The sequence below is a fragment of the Bison bison genome, unplaced genomic scaffold (genome assembly GCF_000754665.1).
Source record: "Bison bison bison isolate TAMUID 2011002044 unplaced genomic scaffold, Bison_UMD1.0 scf7180017864456, whole genome shotgun sequence".
Classification (NCBI taxonomy): Eukaryota; Metazoa; Chordata; class Mammalia; order Artiodactyla; family Bovidae; genus Bison; species Bison bison.
The window spans coordinates 26,686,012-26,688,652 of NW_011495018.1; the positions used below are offsets into that span (position 1 = coordinate 26,686,012).

Here is a 2,641-nt window from a genome sequence, read left to right on the forward strand (position 1 = left end):
TTAATAGTAGGTGTTCAGGAAATTTTGATCAAACAAATGTTGAAGAAACAGCCTGGAAATGTGGAGACCAGTGGAGTTTCCCAACAGTAAACCCCGGTTGGTAGGAATAATGAGTTGAGTAGCCACTAGAGGTCAGAATTAACAAGTCTTTGTTAGCCCACTACCTGTGATCAGCCCTGACCCTTAGAGCTGGGAAGGACCTCAGAGGTGCGCCCACCTCCGGTCCCACTCCCTATTGATCAGAAAACCAGGCTTGAAGATGCAGTGACTTGCCCAAAGCCACAGCCATGTTTTGCCCATCACCACAACCCCTCCAGGACTTTCCTGGAGCCTAACGCATTCTGTCATCTGAAAACAATGTTCAGTGACTGTGCAGAGCACTAGCGGGCCAAGTGCTAGGCATATGTCAGTGAGAGACCTGACTGCTGAAAACTGGGGAGGGTTGGTTTCCAGGAATGAGGTTTGACTTTGACTCAATGTTACAAATAAGTTTTGTGTCATGACCCAGTAAATTATATCATTTTATTATACATTTTAATTCAACTATATATATACATATATAATTGAATATAAATTAATATTTAGTCTACCTTAATATTTATCCTACCTAAAATGCAATACATTCTGTAATCTCATATTCTGGTCTGCCTCAGTCTGTTTGGTAAGAAAAGAATGCTATTCACAACCCACTAAATTGATTTCATGATCCTCTAGTGGTCATAACTTCAGTATGAATACCACTATTGCAAAATGATTGATTTCTGCTAGGAAGGCGGTCAGTCACCCTGAACTGTCATAAATGGTCCCATTTGTTCTGGTAGAGGGTGAGAAGTTCCTCGAACACAGCCACCACAGACAGACTGTTTGGAAGCCTAGGCAGAGAGGAGTCAGAAGAGGCCAGAGGTCACCATTGCAGTCCCATGGTCCAGGATTTATGGAAGGAATAAGGAGACTGCTGCAGGCTGGCTCTGCTGTCCACCTCAGGAGGCTCCCACCTGGGAAGCTAGGGGGTTAGCACTGAACATGTGCACCTGTACATGTGACTTCCTGAGAGAAAAAGATGATCAAGTGCTAAAACCCCAACGGGGTTATGAGTATACAGTTACTGATTGGGAATCCTGGAAGGCTGAAGGCCTGTGTCCCCGAGCAGTGGTCCCTGGCACACACCTGAGAACAGGTGATTTCGTTTGTTGTCATCAGTAAGGTAGGCCAGTGCATCTCCTTCTTTAATGTGCACAAGAATCACCGGGCGGGTGGGGAGGTCTTACGAAGCTGCAGGTTCTGATTCAGGAAATACAGAGAAGGACTTCCATGTAGAGGAGAGGATGTGGGGGAGAGAGGAGGGTCTGACGGGTGTGTTCAAGCTTCGCCAACTCCCTTTTTCCCACAGACGTGGAGAAGGGCTGCCACTTCCTGCACATCCTGGCCTGTGCCCGCCTGAGCCTCAGCCCAGGCCTGAGTGAACCTGTGCTGCAGCAGGTGCTGCAGCTGCTGGAGGACCAGAGTGACATCGTCAGCACCACGGAGAAATACTACACGGCATTCTGAGCAGAGGCCAGCAGGCAGCACAGGCAGAGCGGGGAGGAGGGAAACCAGCTGGCATTCACTCCCAAGCTCTGGTTTTAACATCGTGCCCAGGCTTATAGGTCTGGGGGCAATTATCTCATAACAAACTATGAAATCTGGTGATCTGAGGAATGGGAATTTGGCATAAATTCTGGAGGCTGCCTTCTACCTGCCGTCAGTTCAGTCACTCAGTTGTGTCCAACTCTCGGGACTGTAGCACGCCAGGCTTCCCTGTCCATCCAACTCCCAGAGCTTGCTCAAACTCCTGTCCATCGAGTCAGTAATGCCATCCAGTCATCTCATCCTCTGTTGTGCCCTTGTCCTCCTGCCTTCAATCTTTCCCTGCATCAGGGTCTTTTCTAATAAATCAGCTCTTCACTTCTACCTGCTGTATCCTGGATAAAATGACTTATCTCAGCTACAACATGCAAGAAAACCCTCCTCATTGGACTCTGGGCTGGACCAAGCATCACTCACGGAGCAGAAGAGGAAGAAACTGCTGGTGGCTGGCCTGGATGGAGGTTCTGCCGTGGGAAGGGACCTTCCATGGTAAAGGCCCCTGGATGCGGGAACAGAAGAGCGTACAGATCACCAGCTCAGACGCTTTTGAAAACTTCAGACTATCAGGTACTTTCTTGGCATCTCTTGGTGGTTAAGACCCTGGTGTAGGGGACTAGGTCTCCCTGGATGAGTGTTGCTGACCTATAATTTCTGTGGATCAAACCCCAGCAGTGGGTCCTGTCTTGGGTTGAATTGTTTATAATGATGGGAATAAAACAGGATCTAAGGCATGGCTCTGTGTTTGCCATTTTCCTTTTCTCCCTTCTGAATCACAAGGCGTTTCAGTACATGTCCCTGTGCTTGAAGACACTGACTAAATTCAACACATCGTCTCTTAATACCCTGAAGTTCTCCGAGGCTGCCGGCCAATTACCTGGCAGTGATAGATGTTATTTTCAAGGTTACCATTGAACGTGCAGGACGCCCTGACACCTTCTAAACACTCGGGATGTGCCCAGACAGGTGATGGGGTCATGCTTTTGCTGGGAAAGACAGGTAAAGGGAAGAAATCTGG

The 2,641-nt window shown here is 48.2% G+C and overlaps 1 protein-coding gene across 5 annotated transcripts in view; it reads left to right on the top strand.

Annotated features, from left to right (window-relative positions):
* OBFC1 (oligonucleotide/oligosaccharide-binding fold containing 1) overlaps window positions 1-2,357 on the top strand; it is a 37,606-nt gene extending 35,249 nt beyond the window's left edge. For 4 of the 5 annotated variants that reach the window (XM_010859407.1, XM_010859409.1, XM_010859406.1 and 1 more), the window contains one exon: window positions 1,391-2,354. In XM_010859407.1, coding sequence (XP_010857709.1) covers window positions 1,391-1,548 — 158 coding nt within the window. In that variant the 3' untranslated portion in view covers window positions 1,549-2,354. Of the gene's footprint in view, window positions 1-1,390 lie in introns of all 5 variants that reach the window. The other variant, XM_010859408.1, reaches the window with a different exon arrangement.
* The last annotated feature ends 284 nt before the right edge of the window (window positions 2,358-2,641 follow it).